At 37.5% G+C, this 18,861-nt stretch overlaps 1 protein-coding gene across 1 annotated transcript in view; it reads right to left on the reverse strand.

Annotated features, from left to right (window-relative positions):
• QSER1 (glutamine and serine rich 1) overlaps nucleotides 1-18,861 on the reverse strand; it is a 48,485-nt gene that overhangs the window by 4,117 nt on the left and 25,507 nt on the right. The window contains exons 7-11 of the mRNA XM_025357581.1: nucleotides 18,592-18,809; nucleotides 9,698-9,835; nucleotides 6,979-7,076; nucleotides 2,595-2,747; nucleotides 823-918 (exon numbers count right to left, since the gene is read on the reverse strand). Of these exons, the coding sequence (XP_025213366.1) occupies nucleotides 823-918; nucleotides 2,595-2,747; nucleotides 6,979-7,076; nucleotides 9,698-9,835; nucleotides 18,592-18,809 (703 nt within the window). The remainder of the gene's footprint in view (nucleotides 1-822; nucleotides 919-2,594; nucleotides 2,748-6,978; nucleotides 7,077-9,697; nucleotides 9,836-18,591; nucleotides 18,810-18,861) is intronic.

Here is an 18,861-nt window from a genome sequence, read left to right on the forward strand (position 1 = left end):
GCTAAAAAACGTACTTCAAACTTCCTCCATTTCTTCCAATTACGTTAAAAGCCAAATGACAAATTTTGGAGTCGATTCTGCATTTTAAAGCATTGTAAAAGTAGTCAACCTATTTTGCATCACCATCTTTGCTTTGTCTTTTGCTATATAAAGGTTAGATTTATGAGCATCTTTCCATACCAGACTACTGTCAAACACATTAGATATAGCCTTGGACCAACTTAACCCTTTTTAATTAACAGAAGTGATAGTGCTGGTTAAATAGGTAGTATTGTCTACAACCATTTAACCTGTCTGTGGAAATTAATGCTTATATCCCATCCATGAGGTAATATTTTGTCATGTATAATTTCTGAACAACTGAAAAGCTACAATTAAATTTTAACTTTTAGTTTTTCATGCCAAGGCACAAAACCCCATTTCTCTGCAATTAAGTGGGATAAGGCCTTTCTAAGTAATAAGTAAAGCAGCGAGATGTCAAAGCAGTGACTGAAGTGAATTAAAGCAGATCATCATACACTGTGAGAGAACAAAACGCAATAAAACATCATTTATTATGGCGATGTAAAGCAAGCATTGACAGCTTTAAAACATTACCAATTATAGCTGCTACAAGAGGTGGTGAGGCTAGGGTAAATCTGAGCACAAAACATAGCAGAGAGACTCAACAATAAATCGAATCATTATTTATAGAACACATAGGCAAAATATATACACACAGGTGTTTCACAATTCTCTTTAAAACATTCCAAAATACCATAGCTAGAGTCTCCTTAATGTTCTGAAAAACATTTCTTTTTTAAATAAATGAGAAGAAATTACCTCATCCTTACATATCAGATAAACATGATATTTATAATGATGGAGTGAATGATACAAAGAATACAACTGTATTTTCTCTGGATCGACAGCAAACTCCTATAAAAAGAAAAAAGTTTATAGATATATTTCATGGAGTATCTGAGCTAAGAACACTTTGAGGAAAATACTGGATCAAAAGTCTCAATGGCAATGTCGAAAATGACATATATGGGTAGGTATTCAGTTGTGTTAATATGGAGAGACTTATTCAAAATAAGAATTTAAATTATATTTTAAAATCTTATTCTTTATCCTGAATATAAATATGCATTATTGAAAAAACTTAAGCATTATAGGAAAATTTAAATAATAAACATATGAGATGATTTATAAAATAAAAGCTCCCTATAATCTCCTGCTTCAGAGCTAAACAAAGCTGATGGCATGTTGTATATTTTTTAATGTTTTTCCCCTAGGTATAACATGGATGTTAACACTAATTCTGTATTGAGAAGGGAATCACACTATACATATTGTCCAGCAACTTTTCTTTCTTCCAACTTGTTTTTTGACCTAACTAAAAATTGGTTATCTTTTCATTTAGTACATATAGCTGTCCCTATATGAGGGTGAGGACTTTTAACCAGTTTTCACTGTTGTATCTTTAGTACTTAGAACTGTACTTGGCATGCTATAGGCACTCAAAAAATTTTTTTTGAAAGAATGAACAAATCTATCTCTTTATAAAAAGCACGTAGTATGACATTAGGTGGCTCTTCATTTATCTAACTTCACACTGGTGGTACATAATTGGATTGCTCTTACAAACAATTCTACAACGAGCAAAGGTATGTATTTTTATGCATTTCTGAATCTGTTTCTACAGAATACTTTTTTCTTTTTTTTTTTTTTTTTTGAGACAGTGTCTCATTCTGTCACCCAGGCTGGAGTGCAGGGATGTGATCACAGCTCACTGCAGTCTCAATTCCCTGAGCTCAAGCGATCTTCCCACTCAGCTTCTCAAGTAGCTAGGACTACAGGTGCACGGCACCATGCCTGGCTAATTTTTTTTTCTCCCCGCAGGGCACATGGGGTCTTGCTTTGTTGCCAAGGCTGGTCTTGAACACCTGGACTCAAGTGATCCTCCTGCCTCAGCCTCCCAAAGTGCTGGGATTATAGGCTTGAGCCATTGTGCTTAGCCCTGAATACATTTTTGCTGTGAAGCTGATATGTTGCCAAACTGTTTTCTGAAAAGGTTATAACAATTTATACTATGTTTAAAGATGAGCAAATTCCAATTTTAATGACTTTGCAGATATGAAATAAACATTTCATCTTTTTATGGAATGTGTTGTGCACACTCACTTATCTATGTGCATGCATACCCAATTAAAAATATACCTATAATACAGGTAATGCATATGTTAATGAGTTCGAATTGGCCATCTCACAATGTATACACATTTCAAAACATAACATTTTGTACATAATATATGCAATTAAGAAAATAAAAAACTACCTACGAATATATCAACACGAACGTGAGATAATTTATTCCATATTAGTCAATTTAAGAAATTTGTGAGCACATATTATATGCCTGATACTGTGCTATAGAAAAAAAATAAACAACCATGCATCCCTCTTCCTTAGGCCAGTGCTGCTTATACCTACCTGAAAAACCTTCACACTTAATGACAACAGTAAAATATTTGCTTGTTTCAATGTTTTAAGTAGGAATTATAGTAACAATTGGAAAAGGTACAGTTGCATTAATAATCAATTACACTTACTTGTGCAGATTTAGCGGTTGTTTTAGAGGTCCTTAGAGTTTTCTTATTATAAGCTTTGCCATTCATTTTGATTTTAGAAATAGCAGTTCCTCCACTCTTTGCTTTAGAGTCTCGAGTAATTATTGTTAGTTCAGGAAAACTTTCCAAAGCATTCTGGAAAACAATGAAGTAAAATAACTGACACCAGAAGAAAACTAACCTAAACTACTTCTAGCTATCTAAAATTTAGAAGTGTGTGTGCACACAAACACCTGTCTGCAGAGAGGTGTGTGGGTACTGATGGGATGTGGTAAATATATACACATATGCATACATATACATACACAGGCTGGGGTTTAAACATGGTCACAAGTTCTTTGCAGCTCTTCCTATTGGATATGTAATTTATTTCCCCATCCCTTGAATCTGAGCCAACTCTATGACCTGCTTATTTAAGCAACAGCACACCACACTGGGAATCCTAGTAGTGTCTAATTTCTAGTAATGTCTCTGGCTTCAAGGCAGGAGAAAGAGACACATATATGTTTCAGTAAAGCCCTACCACTTAAACCACTGCTCGCCCCGTGAAATGTGGCTGGACCTTGCTACAAAGAAGTCATCTGCCTCTGGTGAAGATGAGGACAGAGGAGAAGCAGCACTGTAGTGCTTCCCTGACTTCACTCTTCTCTTGCTTATTTTGAATGCGAGACAAGTACCTGTAAGATAAGATCCTAAAACAGAGTATGATGGGTTTTTTGACAGTGGTCATGTGGTAAAACCAGTTCCACTCCATCCTTTAAAAGGCACTGGTGGCCAGGCAAGGTGGCCCATGTCTGTAATCCCAGCACTCTGGGAGGCCAAGGTGGGCAAATAACTTGAGGCCAAGAGTTCGAGACCAGCCTGACCAACATGGCAAAACCTTGTCTCTACTAAAAATACAAAAATTAGCTGGGTGTGGTGGTGCACACCTGTAATCCCAACTACTCAGGAGGCTGAGGTAAGAGAATCACTTGAACTTGGGAGGCAGAGGTTGCAATGAGCCAATATCACGTCACTGCACTCTAGTCAGGGTGACAGAGAGAGACTCTGTCTCTAAATAAATAAATAAATAAGCCACTGGCCTATTTATGCCCTTACCTACTTGGCAAATCATCCTGCCTGACTGAAAAGCTACAAACAATAACTGAATGATACTTGTAGTGACATTTAACTAGTTCGATTATGACTTTATAAAAATTAAATCAAGCTCCTACCATCATTTATTATTTTGACACTAAAAATGTTGATGTTCTCCTATAATATTTATTATTCAGAATGCAGTCCTCATTCGATAAGCACGTTTTATGAACAGTTACAACCTTTAAGGCCACTCTTCTCCAAACTCATCTATTGTTTCCAAGCACCTGGTATTGGGGCCCTGAAAATGGTACCTTTTTAAAAACAGGCAACCTAAATTTTTCTTAGTATAAGTGTATTAAGGAACTCAATTTCATTTGATAGAAACAATAACACTTTTGGCATTTTCTACCAGAGTGAGCTACCATCACGTTCTAGCTTTGTTCCTTTCTCAGATTATTTGTGCTCTTATCATGTACTCTGGTGTTTTCCATTTAAAACATGCACCTTGACAATTTTTGGATCCAGAATTACTATTTGCAACAAATAGAATGTAAAGTCTAAACATTCTAAATTTGGAAACAACACACACTAAGTCAGTGGAGATGAAAGAAGAAAATTTAAATCTTTCCAATGACCACAAGATGCCTAAGATGATCCGAAGTACGCAGATTTCAGAAAAAGGCAGAACATCATTACCTTGAAAAGGCTTCAGGACTCCTAACATCACGAAGATCAACATAGGAAAGCACACTAATTATTTCTAAAGAACAGAAAAACCTTTCTTCATCTACTATTTGTAATATTTTACTTCAAATCATTATAACTCTTAATATTATGTAATTTGGCTTTGAAATGCAAATTGCTAAGGCTGGGCATGGATTACACCTGTAATCCCAGCACTTTAGGAGGCGGAGGCGGGCAGATCACTTGAAGCCCGGAGTTCAAGACCAGCCTGGCCAACACGGTGAAACCCCATCTCTACTAAGAATACAAAAATTGCCGGGCGCGGTGGCTCACGCCTGTAATCCCAGCACTTTGGGAGGCCGAGGCGGGCGGATCACAAGGCCAGGAGATCGAGACCACGGTGAAACCCTGTCTCTACTAAAAATACAAAAAATTAGCCGGGCGTGGTGGCGGGCGCCTGTAGTCCCAGCTACTCGGAAGGCTGAGGCACGAGAATGGCGGGAACCCGGGAGGCGGAGCTTGCAGTGAGCGGAGATCGCGCCACTGCACTCCAGCCTGGGCGACAGAGCGAGACTCCGCCTCAAAAAAAAAAAAAAGAATACAAAAATTAGCCAGGTGTGGTGGTGGGCGCCTATAATCCCAGCCACTCCAGAGACTGAGGCAGGAGAGGAGGAGGTTACAGTGGGCGGAGATAGCGCCACTGCACTTCAGCCTGGGAGACAGAGTGAGACTCTGTCTCAAAAAAAAAAAAAAGAAAAGAAAAAGAAATGCAAATTGCTTTATATGACAATTATCAAAATTAATAACTAATAACAGAATTAGAAATCTTGTTAAAGAACTGGTTTGACGTTTCTACAGTGATTAGCCAAACCTGGTAATTTTTAAAATTTAGTAAATCTTTAGAAAACACCTATCTAAAAATGTTCCCTTGTCTCCACAAAATATAGTATTTCACAAAAGAATATTTCATTTATTTGAAGGCAGCAGTTAAGTAGGAAACACTGGGCTAGAGCCGAGTGCCATGGCTCATGCCTATAATCCAGCACTTTGGGAGGCCGAAGCAGGCGGATCACTTGAAGTCAGGAGTTCGAGACCAGCCTGACTAACATCGTGAAATCCCATCTCTACTGAAAACACAAAAATTAGCCGGATGTCGTGGGACATGCTTGTGGTCCCAGCTACATCCAGTCTGAGTAGGAGAGGCTGAGGCAGGAGAATCTCTAGAACTCAGGAGGTGGAGATGGTAGTGAGCTGAGATCACGCCACTGGACTCCAGCCTCGGCAAAAGAACAAGACTCCATCTCAAAAACAAAAACAAAAAAACACAAACTGGACTATGAGTCAGGAGACCAAATTCTTAGTACTGGATTTCTTACTAGCTTCTAACTTTTTTTCCTGCTGCGAGTACACGGCAGTGAAGAATACATGACTACTATGATAGTTTAGTGTCATTTAGTTCTAAACGCAATCTAATAGCCTCAGTTTTCACCTAATTGAAATGAAGTCAATATTCACTTTTACATGGAGTTCACATAAATAGGGATGTGAACAAGTTATTCAAATGTATAATATTGTTACCATCAATTAAAAAATGTTCCCCAAAGTAGATATAACCAAATGATTCTCAATGTGATATTATACTTTGAATAAGAAAGGCTAGGGAGTAATCACTCTGTGATTCTCTCCCATGTGCACGTTAATAAATTTGCGTGCCTCTTCTCCAATTGAAATAAAAAGCTCGGCCGGGTGCAGTGGCTTACGCCTGTAATCCCAACACTTTGGGAGGCCAAGGTTGGGGGATCATCTGAGGTCAGGAGTTCAAGACCAGACTGGCCAGCATGGTGAAATCCTGTCTCTACTAAAAATATCAAAATTGGTCGGGTGTAGTGGTGGGCACTTGTAATCCCAGCTACTCAGGAGGCTGAGGCACAAGAACCGCTTCAACTCAGGAGGCAGAGGTTGCAGCAAGCCAAGGTTGTGCCACTGCAATGCAGCCTGGGTACCAGAGCGAGACTCTGTCTCAAAAAAAAAAAAAAAAAAGCTAGAAATTTTTAAATTACTAAGTAGCTTCTATGATAAATTATCTGAGTTTAGATTAGCTCTTTTCTATATTTCTGATAACACCAAAACCAACTTATATTGCCAAGATATATTAACAGATAGAATTATATACATTTCCTACCCTTATAAAAATCAGTGTTTCCTCTGATATTGAATAAATGAGGCACGTAAGGGGAATTTTGACAACTGTGCTAAGGAAAAGCTAATTTCAATTACAGACAAAACGTAAAAATTTTGAAATGTTAAAAGAAAAAATTAGAATACAGTAGTTTAAAGGAAATACTTTCGGAGACATTTGGAAATTATTTTATAGAAGATACAAAATAGATAACTATAAATGCCTAAAAAATAAATTTAAGTGGAGAAAAGCAAATGATTAACACTAAAAAAGACAAACTAAATAGACTTACAATGAATAAAAACCAAATTTTTGTTAGGTGAAAAATTTTGTAAGTGAATGATTTTCATAAATTTCCTTCCTATTATACTGAAGACTATGATTGCCATTGAGTTTTGCTAATAAGTCATCAGAAGGAAATACCTTGAATGATTGATCCAAATGAAGATTCAAAAGAAGTCTCTTTCGGTTATCATTTAGCATGCCATCTATTTTTTTCATATGAGGTAAAAGTAGCTCATCTGAAACATTATAATTTAACAGGATAAACTATCAATAAATACTTAATAAAAATTCCAACTTTTTCTCAAAACATGTATTAAAATACACTAAATTCATTGGCATATATAAAATATTGATTGCAAAAAACTGGACATGAAGCTTTCTGAACAAAGGTTAACTTGAAAAGTAGGTTTATAATAGCAAGTGAGAAAGAGGCAGCTCAGTATGATGATGGGATGAGCACTATATGAGGATCCAAAGTCCTAAATTTTAGCTGAACTAGAACTGCTGGATAAACTAGAACTGGCTTTTAACTGAATAGAACTGATATGTGGCAGCTATGTGACCAATGGGCAAGCTGCCTAATTTCTTCAGACCTCATTTACCCTCTGAACAATCTGAACAATCGTAGTATTACAAAATACAAACTGATCTAACAAAACACTGAGTATGACCAAGGGATATTAAGTCACTTTAATTTGAAGCAAAGAAAAAGTAGGGGAAGAAAAATGATCAAAACCCAGTACGAAAAATATGAATCAAAATAGTTATTTTAGAAAAAGAGGGGAGAGTAAAATTATGACAAAGATTCCTATTCAAAGCTTTTGGCTTTCAATGTCAACACTCTGAACTTTAAGTTCCATTAAGAAAAGCACTTTTAGAATATAATTAGTTTTGGTATAGCATTAAACATTTTAGATTATTAGACTCTTAATTTATCAGCATAGTAATTTATTATATTTTATAATACTAACTGCTTCTAATAACCTTTCCGGAAAAAAAAATCCCCAGAATCCAGGTCACAAGTTTCACAGCTAAGTAAAATGATTGTTTATATAGTCTTTCTGTTAGTGATTAAATCTGTTCTAATACTGTATTTACATTCTACAAAAACAAGTTTTAAACACTTGTGATTTAAAAATAATAACCTTAAAAATTTTTCTCCCCTTGTATTAGAGAAAAATCAGAAAACACTGATAAGCAATTTTTAAAAATCTTTCAAAATACAACTACACAGAAATGACTACCACAAAGAGAAGCATATTTTATGATGCAAGGAATATAACATTTAATAGCAAAAATGCTGACCTGGGATTAACTGAGTTCTAATCATGGTTCTTCAACCTCTAACTTGTTATCTAACTTTAATCTCTTTTGAACTTTAGTTTACAAAATAAATGTTTTAGACTAGTTAATATCTAAAGTCCCTTCCAGCTCCACATTACTCGAAAATGACTGATATATAGGTTACTGTCTCTGATTACGTGGTAAGAAGAACTGGACCAGAAATTAGAGGACTTTTTATTTTAATCCTTTCTCTGCCACTTTCCAGTTTGTGGGCCCTTAAGCAAGTCACTTAACCTCTCTGAACCTGTCTTAATCCACAAAATGGCTAAGTTGTTTTAAGGTTAAACTAGAATATGTGCCTAAGTATGTGAACATAATAAAACAGTATATAGTCATGCACTGCATAATGACATTTTTGGCAATGACAGACCACATATACAGTGGTGGTTCCATAAGACTATAATGCCATATTCTTCCTGTACCTTTTATTTTCTTCTTTAACAACAACTTTTAAAAAATTTCAATAGCTTTAGGGGTACAGGTGGTTTTGGTTTCATGGATGAGCTGTATAGTGGTGAAGTCTGAGATTTCAGTGCATCCATCACCCAAGTAGTGTACATTGTACCCCATAGGTAGTTTTTCATCCCTTACCCCTTTCTCACCCTCTCCCCGTCTGAGTCTCCAATGTCCATTATACCACACTGCCTTTGTGTACCCATAGCTTAGCTCTCACTTATAAGTGAGAACATGTGATACTTGGTTCTCCATTCCTGAGTTACTTCAGTTAGAATAATGACCTCCAGTTCCACCCAAGTTGCTGCAAAAGACATTATTTCACTCTTTTTTATGGCTGAATAGAATTCACTATATTTTCTTTATCCACTCATCGGCTGATGGTCACTTTCCATATCTTTACAGTTGTGAACTGTGCTGCAATAAACATACGTGTGCAGGTGTCTCTTTGGTATGATTTATTTTCCTTTATGTAGATACTCAGTAGTGGGACTGCTGGTGAGAATGTAAATTAGTACAACTGCTATGGAAAACAGTATGGAGATTTCTCAAATAACTAAAAGGAATAATATTAATTGGTATAACCCAGTGCATTTACTGGTTTAATACTAATTGATCAGAAAATAATTGTTATGATGTATCTTTTACTAAATATACAAGTATATGATTTTAATCTTTATGCCACTTTTATCTGGTTCATCTTTTCAATTATTGGAAAATAAAATATATACTGACATACAGACCTTCCATGTAATACCAAAACTTAGTAAACTATTTATGAAGATGATTAGATTCTAGAGTTGGAAGAAACTGGTTAGTAGCTATACAATTTTCCCACAAGTAGAAAGCAATAAAAGTTCAAATATTCAGAGAATGCATGAAAAGATATGACCATTTTATAGAATTAAGATGCTATGTATTTAACTGACAATTTATAGGTATATATTACACAAGCCACCTATAAACATGTAACTACATATAAACATATAACTAACGGACAAGATTTCTTTTTTTAATTCCAGGAATTACTACCAAGAAAGTACTGCTTAGAAGACTGTACCATTGCTCTTCTCTAAGGCTTGCATTGTGTCAGGGTCCAAGGCAATACTAACAAGCAATTCCATGTAGCTCTTAAAGGTTTCCTTCATTGCTCTTGTGTTCAAAAAGCGAGTGACAAAGGGAGCGGGAGGATCAAATTCTGGGAGGGAGAAAGGATTAAATATTAAATTTTCCTTCCTGACAATTTTAAAAACACTTCTCTATAACGAGACCCTAGAAGCAGATTGCAGATACAATTTCTTCAAATTCAAGACTTCTCACCTTACCTTTAAAAGGTCTGAGGTTCTCAAAGCTGGTATGCACATCACAATGACTGCAGAGCTTTGTTAACAATAGAACAAAAAACCAGACTGCTGGACTTCCTGAAACAGAATCTTTGGTAGTGGTGGTGGTCGTGGTAGTGGTGACGAAGCTTAAGTATTATGTTCTTAAAAAGCTTCCTAGGTGATTCTTTTGTGGTGTGTGTGTGTGTGTGTGTGTGTGTGTGTTTTAAGACAGAGTTTTGCTCTTGTTGCCCAGGCTGGAGTGCAATGGCGTGATCTTGGCTCACTGCAACCTCCGCCTCCCCGGTTCAAGCAATTCTTCCACCTCAACCTCCAGAGTAGCTGGGATTATAGGTACACAGCACCATGCCTGGCTAATTTTTTTGTATTTTTAGTAGAGACGGGGTTTCACCATGTTGGCCAGGCTGGTCTTAAACTCCTGACCTCAGGTGATCCGCCCGCCTCAGCCTCCCAGTGTTGGGATTACACGCGTGAGCCACCACGCCTGGCCCTTCCTAGGTGATTCTGAAGCCCAACACCAGAAAAAGTAGACTGGGTAAGAAACTATTTGTCTTCCGCTGGATCCCACCACAGACATCTGGTGCCAGGTGGTGCTACTCTAGTCTTGATGGTTTCTCTATGTTTAGTAGTAAAGAAATCGTATGACATCCAATGTATGAGTAATACATAGATTTCCATTTTATTCCTACACATAAATTGCTATAAAATTCTTGCCTAGGATGTATTAAAATTTTTAGAAGTATGCCAGGTGCAGTAGCACATGCCTGTAATCCCAACACTTTGGGAGGCCAAGGTGGGAGGACTGCTTGAGCCTAGGAGTTCAAGACCAGCTAGGGCAACATAGTGGGACATCATTTCAATTTAAAAAATAATAAATTAGCCACGTGTGGTGGCATGTACCAGTATTCCCAGCTATTCAAGAGGCTGAGGCAAGAGGACTGCTTGAGTCTAGGAGGTTGAGACTGCAGAGAGCTGTGATTGCACCACTGCACTCAAGCCTGGCAAACAGAGTAAAGACCCTGTCTCATAAAGAAAAAGAAAAAAAGAAAAAAATCATTTTAATGTAAACACAGCCTGTGCACAGAGGAAATTTCATTCAAATCCAATGGGAAGAACTAGGAGATTAACTTGTTGGGTGCGCTGGTGCACACCTGTAGTCCCAGCTACTTGGGAGGCTGAGGTGGGAGGATTGTTTGAGCCCGGGAGTTCAAGACCAGCCTGGTCAATATAGCAAGACTCCATCTAAAAAAAAAAGTTTGTTTCAATTTTGACTTTTTGTATTCAAATATATAATCAAGTCACACCCTTAAATAGCAGGTTTAAAAATATTGTTAATGTGGGTATATAGTGTGCATATGTGTGTGTGTGTGTGTGTGTGTGTATATATATATATATATATATTTTTTTTTTTTTTCTTAGAGATGGGGTCACTGTGTTGCCCAGGCTGGTCTTGAACTCTCAGTCTCAAGTGATCCTTCTGTCTCAGCCTCTGAAAGTGCTGAGATTAGCTGTAAGCCACCGTGCCTTGCCTATAGTAGGTGTATGTATTTTAAACAGCAGTTCTTAAAGTACAGTCCATGGACCCCAGGGGGGACCCCAAAACCCTTTCAGTGGTCTCTGATACCAAAACTGTATTCATGATAATATTAAGATATTATGTACTTTCTTCACTGCATTGCCATTTGCAAAACCAATATTGGGTAAAATTGATGGTGCCTTACTCACCACAAATGAAGGCAATGACAACAAACTCTACTAGTAGTAATATACTTTGCATGACTTTGTCATGTCACTACCATGTATTCGGAGGGGGAAAAAGTCAGTTTCACTTAGGAATAGTCCTAGGGGCTGGGCATGGTGGCTCACACCTATAATACCAGCACTTTGGGAGGCCAAAGCGGGAAGATTGCTTGAGGTCAGGAGTTCAAGGCCAGCCCAGGCAATCTAGCGAGATACCATCTCTACAAAAAAATTTTTAAGTTAGCTAGGTGTGGTGGCATGCACCTGTAGTACTAGCTGCTTGGCAGCCTGAGGTAGGAGGATTGTTTGAGCCCAGGAGTTCGAGGCTGCAGTGAGCTAAAAAGGTACCACTCCTCTCCTGTGACAGAATAAGACCCCATCTCTTAATTAACAACCAGAGTAGTCTTAGGGCCAGGTGCGGTGACTCACGCCTGTAATCCCAGCACTCTGGAAGGCTGAAGCAGGACAATGGCTTGAGGCCAGGAGTTTAATACTAGCCTGGGCAACAGAGTGAGACCCAGTCTCTACAAAAAACTTTAAAATTAGCTGGGTGTGGTGGTGCATACCTGTAGTCCTAGCTACTTGGGGGACTGAGGTGAGAAGATTGCTTGTGCCAGAAGTTTGAGGTTACAGTGAATTATGATTGCACCATGCGCTCCAGCCTGGGTGACAGAGTGAGACCTGTCTCTAAAAATACAAAATTAAAAAAGAGCCTGGGCAAGGCCAGATGCGGTGGCTCATGCATGTAATCCCAGCATTTTGGGGGGCCAAGGCAGATGGATCACGAGGTCAAGCATTCAAGACCAGCCTGGCCAACATAGAGAAACCCTGTCTCTACTAAGAATACAAAAAATTAGCCAGGCGTGATGGCGGGCGCCTGTAGTCCCAGCTACTCAGGAGGCTGAGGCAGGAGAATCGCTTGAACCTGGGAGGTGGTGCAGTGAGCCGAGATCGCACCCCTGCACTCCAGCTTGGATGATAGTGCGAGACTCTATCTCAAAGAAACAAACAAAATACAAACACAAGCAAAAAGAGCCTAGGCAACATGGAAAAACCTCGTCTCTACTAAAAAATACAAAAAAATAGCCAGCTATGGTGGCACACATGCGCCTGTAGTCCCAGATACCCAGGAGGCTGAGGTGGGAGGATCACCTGAGCCTGGGAGATTGACGTTGCAGTGACCCGTGATTGCACCACTGCACTCCAGCCTGGGTAAGAGTGAGACCTTGTCTCAAAAAAAGATAACAAAAAATAATAGTCCTTGATGAAGGAGTAAAAATTACTACTTTTATGAAATTTCTACTCTTGAATAGATGTCTTTTAATATTCTGTGTGATGAAATAGCAGGTACACATAAAGCCCTTCTGTGTAAGTATAATGGGTATGACCAGGAGGAGCACCCATACAGTTGTGTGAGTTACAAGATGAACTAGCTATTCTTTCCCCCAACAAAACACCATTTTTATTTGAAAGAATGACTGACAGGTACACTATGGCTATCCAGACTTGGGTATTTGGCAGACATTTTCTTAAAAGTAAATTAAGAGAATCTGTTCATTCAAGGAAAACAACTGACAGTATTTGCTGCCAATGATAAAATTTGAGATTTCAAGTGAAAATTAGAATTCTGGACATCTTCTATCCCTACTGTGAATTTGAGAGCTTCCCAATTAAGACTTCATTAATGAGATCATTCGTAGAATTGATGAGTGCTATTTTTTTATAGTGTAAAATGAAATATCTGACCTTAAGAGCAAGAACCATAAAACTCTTAGAAGAAAATGTAGGAGTAAATCTTTATGTCCTTGGATTTGGCAATGGATTCTATGTGAACAAAAGCTGAGCAACAAAAGAAAAAATAAGTAAATTGGGCTTCATCTAAATTTAAAACTTTTGTGCATCAAAGGACATTATCAAGAAAGTAAAAACAACCTATGAAATGGGAGGAAACATTTTCAAATTATATATCTGATTAACGGTTTAATATCCAAAATATATTTAAAAACTCCTACAACTTAACAACAAAAAGACAAATAACCCAGTTTAAGAATGGGCAATGGATCTGAATAGACATTTCTCCAAAGAAGATACACAAATGGCCAATAAGGACATGGAAAAAATGCTCAACATCATTAGTCACTAGAAAAATTCAAATTGAAACCACAATGAGATACCACTTCACACTTGCTAGGATGACTTTTAAAAAATGCACACACACACAGAAAACAACAAGTGTTAGCAAAAGATGTGGAAAAATTGGAACCATCATGCTTTCCTGGTGGGAATATAAAATGGTGTAACCATGTGGAAAACAGTTTGGTGGTTCCTCTAAAGGCTAAACACAGGATTATATGTGACAACAATAACAATTCTGCTTCAGGTATATGCCTCCAAAATTGAAAATAGGAACTTAGATACTTGTATGCCAATGTTTATTACACCAATTATTCAGTTAGCCAAAAGGAAGAAATAAACCAAATGTCCATCAATAAAACGTGGTATAAACATACAATGGAATATTATTTAGCCATAAAAAGTAATGAAGTTCTAATATATGCTTTTACATGGATGAACCTTGAAAATATTCTGCTAAGTGAAAGAAGCCAGACACAAACGGAAAAATATTATATAATTCCACTTATATGAGACATTTAGAATGGACAAAATCAACATACAAAAAATAGATTAGAGGTTACCAGTAGCTGGAGGAAAAAGAGAGTAAGTAGTTGTTGCTTAATGGTTACAGTTTCTGTTTGGGATGATAAAAGTTTTGGAAATAGAGGTGAGGGTTATACAACAGTTTGAATATAAATAATGCTAATAAATTGTACACTTAAAAATGGTTAAAAAGGCAAATTTATATTTAACCACAGTGTTTTAAAGTGTGAAATAAAATATTGGAAAATCTATATCACCAAGCTAACTAATATTTTCACATGACCAATTAACAATGTTATAAATCCATACATGGATGAGAGATATGTAAAAGTTAAGACAAACCAATAGATTTTAATGTAATAGCATGAAAACTCAAGAAACTACTACTTGTCAGTATCAGGAGCATCTATAAGTATCTGAGAAGGCAACTGAAATCCTCCTCCTTTTCCTAACTACATACAGAAGGAATATTTCAATTGCTTTCTCAGTTAAGTATGGATATTCTTGATACTTTAGCCAAAATAACATATAATAACGAACTGAATGTAGAAGCAGATATGTACTCATCTCACTAAATACTGTTAATTTTGTTTTAAAAAACACACCTCACATTAATAAGTAATGGGTTCATTTTAAATAAATATTTTAAAACTTTGAATTGGTATTTAGTAAATATCAATAGATTTAGCACACATAAACCAAAGTATCTAGAATCCTCAGTGTGTTCGAAGACTTCATTGGAGTCCTGAAACAAAGAGTCTGAAAATCACCAGCCTATGAATATATGTTTATTATCAATATTTGACTTCTTAAGAGAACTAAATCCATTCGTTAGCCTGAGAATGTAAAACAAGGAACAAAAAAGGCACTAAAAGTGTTTGCTTAACTATTAGTGACACCTAGTGGTCACTCAAATTACCAAGGGAAGAAAATGTTATCTTGTCATTTGAAGAAACTATAATTGAGAGCAAATTCAGAACCAAACGTTTTGATTCTAAGCAGTAAGCAAGACTGCTAACTGCAAAAATTATGTATAATGCCTTCTATGCATATTCAAGGCATTGAATTTCCTTATTTTCTGATGTATATATTTTTCTTTTTTTCCTTTTTTTTTTTTTTTTTTTTTTGAGATGGAGTTTCGCTCTAGTTGCCCAAGGCTGGAGTGCAATAGCGCAAACTTGGCTCACTGCAACCTCCACCTCCTGGGTTCAAATGATTCTCCTGCCTCAGCCTCGCGAGTAGCTGGGATTACAGATGCCTGCCACCACACCTGGCTAATTTTTTGTATTTTTAGTAGAGACAAGGTTTCACCGTGTTGGCCAGTCTGGTCTCGAACTCCTGATATCAGGCGATCCACCCTCCTTGGCCTCCCAAATGTGCTGGGATTACAGGCATCAGCCACCGCGCCCAGCCTGATGTATATATTTCTAAACAACCATTTACAAATAGCTTTATTTTTTTATTATTTTTTTTTAAGAGATGGAGTCTCACTATGTTGTCTGTCTAGGTTGGTCTTAAACTCCTGGGATCAAGTAATCCTTTCTCCTGAGCCTCCCAAGTAGCTAGGAGTACAGATGTGCACCACTGCACTTGCCCACAAATAGCATTTAAAAACAGTACATTTAGACTGGGCACAGTGGCTTATACCTATAATCCCAGCACTTTGGGAGGCCAAAGTGGGAGGATTGCTTGAGCCCAGGAATTTGAGATCAGCCTGGGCAACATAGTGAGACCCTGTGTCTACAATTATAAAAATTTAAAAATTAGCTGGGTGTGGTGGTGCCCACCTGTAGTCCCAGCTACTTGGGAGGCTGAGGTGGGAAGATCACTTGAGCCTGGGAGGTTGAGGCTACAGTGAGTCATGACAGAACCACTGTAGTCTAGCCTAGACAATGGAGTAGACCTTGACTCAAAAAATAAAAAAATAAAAAATAAAAACAGTAAATTTAAAGTAGACTTCAGCACTGAAGAATTTTTTAAATTATGGTTCTATTTCTAATCAGATAATTTCTAAGATAATCTCTCAAGCAATGATACTTGTAATGTCAGAAACCATCTTGGACATCAACTTCAACCATAGCCCCAACAACTAATTCACCATTCAAATTCTGCCAAGATTACATCCTGAATTTCTCAAAACTGTCCCCTCATCTCCATCCCTGCTGCCACTATTTAGGTGCAGACTCAATTTATGCCTGAATTATGTCCTGTAATTCAAATTCAGTTTCACCATATTGTTTCCCCTTTATAAATCCCTCTAAGGACTCTCATTTGTTTACAAGATCCCAAGCTTCTTAGCTTTATTATGGCATACAAGGTCTTTCATCATCCCTTACTCTTTTCTTATATTCAATTTTATGTTCTAGAAAAACAGGGGCCAGCAACCTTTTTCTGTAAAGGGCTATAGGTAAATATTTTAGGTTTTGCCATATGGTCTCTGTAGAACTACTCAAATCTGCCACTGTAGTGGGAAAGCAACTGTATGGAAATACGCAAATGAATGTATGCAGCTGTGTTCCAATAAAACTATAAAAACAGGCTGAGGGTCAGATTCAGTCTGCAAGCCATTTGGCAACCTCTGTACTAGACTACTGAACCACTTGAAATTTCTTACATATATCACACACCATGATTTGTGTGCTGGTATAATCTTATATATTACAACTATCTCCATTTTAATTTCTAATACAGTAAATATCAATAGATATACCTACATAAATGCATTTTAGGATCTTCAGTAATTTTTAAGAATGTAAAATGGTTCTAAGGTCAAGAAGTTTGATAACAGATTATTTCAACCTTTCCATTTTATAAAAAAAGAAAAAACTAGGCCGGGCGCGGTGGCTCAAGCCTGTAATCCCAGCACTTTGGGAGGCCGAGACGGAGGGATCACGAGGTCAGGAGATCGAGACCATCCTGGCTAACACGGTGAAACCCCGTCTCTACTAAAAAAAAATACAAAAAACTAGCCGGGCGAGGTGGCGGGTGCCTGTAGTCCCAGCTACTCGGGAGGCTGAGGCAGGAGAATGGTCTAAACCCGGGAGGCGGAGCTTGCAGTGAGCTGAGATCCGGCCACTGCACCCCAGCCTGGGCGACAGAGCAAGACTCTGTCTCAAAAAAAATAAAATAAAATAAAATAAAATAACAATTAAAAAATAATTATGGACTAACGGAACAACAAACAGCTGTGCTCTGAGATTAAGCCTGTTTTTATAGTCACTTCTGAGGAAACTAGACAGTGATACTTTATAGCCAGAAAATGAAAGTGGGGATGGTGCAACTTTTCTAAATAATAATGACAGCAGCTGACCTTCCTCTATACCAGAAACTATACTAAGTTCTTTTCATACATTATCTCATTTACACCTGACCACNAAAAAAAAAAAAAAAAAAAAAAAAAAAAAAAAAAAAAGGAAAAAACTAAGACAGAGGATATCCTACCTTCGTCACAGGTACATGATTAGCTAGTGGCAGATATACAGTAGTAAGCATTTATTAAATAATGTAGCGGTATACGTTATTAAATATATTACTATGTTATAATTTGAGTTCCTCTTTCCTAGGCTTAATTATTCTTTTCTTCTAGCATAAACTTAGACTCAAATGTTTAGAACTAGGCGGGACGTAGAGGCTCATGCCCGTAATCCCAGCACTTTGGGAGGTTAAGGCAGAAGGACTGCTTAAGCGCAGGAGTTTGAGACTGTCCTGAGTGACAAAGCAAGAGCCCATCCCTTAAAAAAAACATTAGCTGGGCTTGGTGGTACACACCTGTAGTCCCAGCTACTTTGGAAGCTGAGGTAGGAGAGTCACTTGAGCCCAGGTGTTCGACGCTGCAGTGAGCTAGGATCATGCCATTGCACTTCAGCCTGGGTGACAGAATGAAACCTTGTCTCAAAAAAAAAAAGTTTAGAACTAGGTGATTCTTAGTAATCATCTGATCTAACCTCCATCTTATCCAGAGTTGAGATAACTGGCATTACTAAGGTAAGTTCTGCCTTTTCTATTTACAAGGCTGCATGTGTGGGTCAACTGTGCTTCAGTTGGTATGTTCAGGGAATGTGAACTTACTTTCATAAAAACCTAAACAGAATTTATTAGGTAGATAAATTCCCTGAAAAATACATACATTTTGCTAATTGTCAGCATCACCGCTCCTCGCCACTCATGTAGATAATCTAAAGTTATCAGGATAGCCATTTCACGGAAAACTCACCCTCATCATCACTACTACTAGTATGGATCTCAGGAGATGAGTCAGATTGGGATGATGAAAATTCTTCTTTCCATTTTTTCCGTTTCTTTGGTGGTGGCTCAGCCTTTACTTTTAGCTGTTTAACTTTGGGTTTCACAGAAGGGGTTTTTGTAGTTGTAGTTTTTGATGCTGGAGGATCAGAAGCTTTACTACTACTACTTGGCTTAGCTTGAACAGTTCTGCAATGTTATAAACAAACTTCATTAACACACTGAAATCTTGTTAAACTAA

This window comes from Theropithecus gelada, chromosome 14 (assembly GCF_003255815.1).
Source record: "Theropithecus gelada isolate Dixy chromosome 14, Tgel_1.0, whole genome shotgun sequence".
Classification (NCBI taxonomy): domain Eukaryota; kingdom Metazoa; phylum Chordata; class Mammalia; order Primates; family Cercopithecidae; genus Theropithecus; species Theropithecus gelada.